Source organism: Pteropus vampyrus, unplaced genomic scaffold, assembly GCF_000151845.1.
Source record: "Pteropus vampyrus isolate Shadow unplaced genomic scaffold, Pvam_2.0 Scaffold90, whole genome shotgun sequence".
Classification (NCBI taxonomy): Eukaryota; Metazoa; Chordata; class Mammalia; order Chiroptera; family Pteropodidae; genus Pteropus; species Pteropus vampyrus.
In genome coordinates this window covers 462,809-463,858 of record NW_011888871.1, presented here as the reverse complement: position 1 = coordinate 463,858, position 1,050 = coordinate 462,809, and the positions used below count along the sequence as shown (strand labels likewise).

The 1,050-nt window shown below is 65.0% G+C and overlaps 1 protein-coding gene across 1 annotated transcript in view; it reads left to right on the top strand.

Moving 5' to 3' along the window:
- Window positions 1–1,038, top strand: part of IQCE (IQ motif containing E) — a 31,587-nt gene extending 30,549 nt beyond the window's left edge. The window contains exon 13 of the mRNA XM_023532754.1: window positions 334–1,038. Coding sequence (XP_023388522.1) covers window positions 334–457 — 124 coding nt within the window. The 3' untranslated portion in view covers window positions 458–1,038. The remainder of the gene's footprint in view (window positions 1–333) is intronic.
- Window positions 1,039–1,050: the final 12 nt, after the last annotated feature.

Here is a 1,050-nt window from a genome sequence, read left to right as displayed (position 1 = left end):
TCTGGCCGACAGTGCAGCCCCCATCACGATTAATCTGTGGTCTCTCTCTGAAGGAGCCACGGGCGTCAGGCCCTCAGTCCGGGTCCCACGTGACTGTTGGAGGCCGTCCCTGGGGCAGTCCACCAGGACATGCAGCCACACGTGGCTGGGAACGGCGCTGAGGGATGGCTGGGGAGAGGGGACACTGGCCGAGGGCACGCAGATGCCCCGGGCTCGTCTGCTGTGCGGCTGGCTGCGAGGTCACTGCGGGGGCCACTGCCCCGGGAAAGCGGGGAGCTGGCCGTCGGCCTCGGGGGCCTGGAGTCGGGGTCACGGGGTCTCTGTCTTTTCTAGAGCCACCAGCAAAAGAGCCAGCACTGCAGCCTCTGCAAAGAGGAGACCTTTGTGCAGCGGGCCGGCCTTTCCTGGTAAGCCCATCCGTTTCGAGCTTCGGTGCGGGGGGCGGCTGGCCCTCTGAGGGTCAAGCCGGAAGAGCCGCCACCATCCCGGCAGCATGGGACATGTGGACACGTGTGAGAGGCGGGTCCCGCCTATGGCCACCTGCAGAATAAGTCGTATCTTCAGCCAGCAGTCGCCTCGGCCCAGCTTCCCTGTCACGGCTTCGACCCTTGCCCCTTGGATTTGTAGGGGAAGCAGATGAGCCCCAGGAGACCCCCAGAGCACAGGCGGCTGTCGGCGGCCTCGGCGTGCCCCGCCATCGCCTGCAGGCCACGCAGTTGGAGCCGCACGGCTCGTGTGCCGTGGTTTTATTCTCGGCTCCCGTGGCGGGCGGTTCTCTCCCTTGGGCCAGTGTTTTCCTGGTTGGCTGGTTTTCTAAGCAAAACCTCTTGTATTTCCTTTTCTGCTTCATTAAGACCTGTAAGCGGTCAGGGAGAGACCCTGCCCAGCTCCCGACGTGGGGCCCGGGCCTCGTCTGCTCACCACGAGTCGGGGACCCGGGGAGGCCGCTTGAGAGTTGCTTCCAGGCCCCCAAATCCAGTATTCTGCAATCGTCCCCCAGACCCTCGTGGATGGCCGCCTGCTTGGATGGCTACCGTGAAGGGGCAGTGC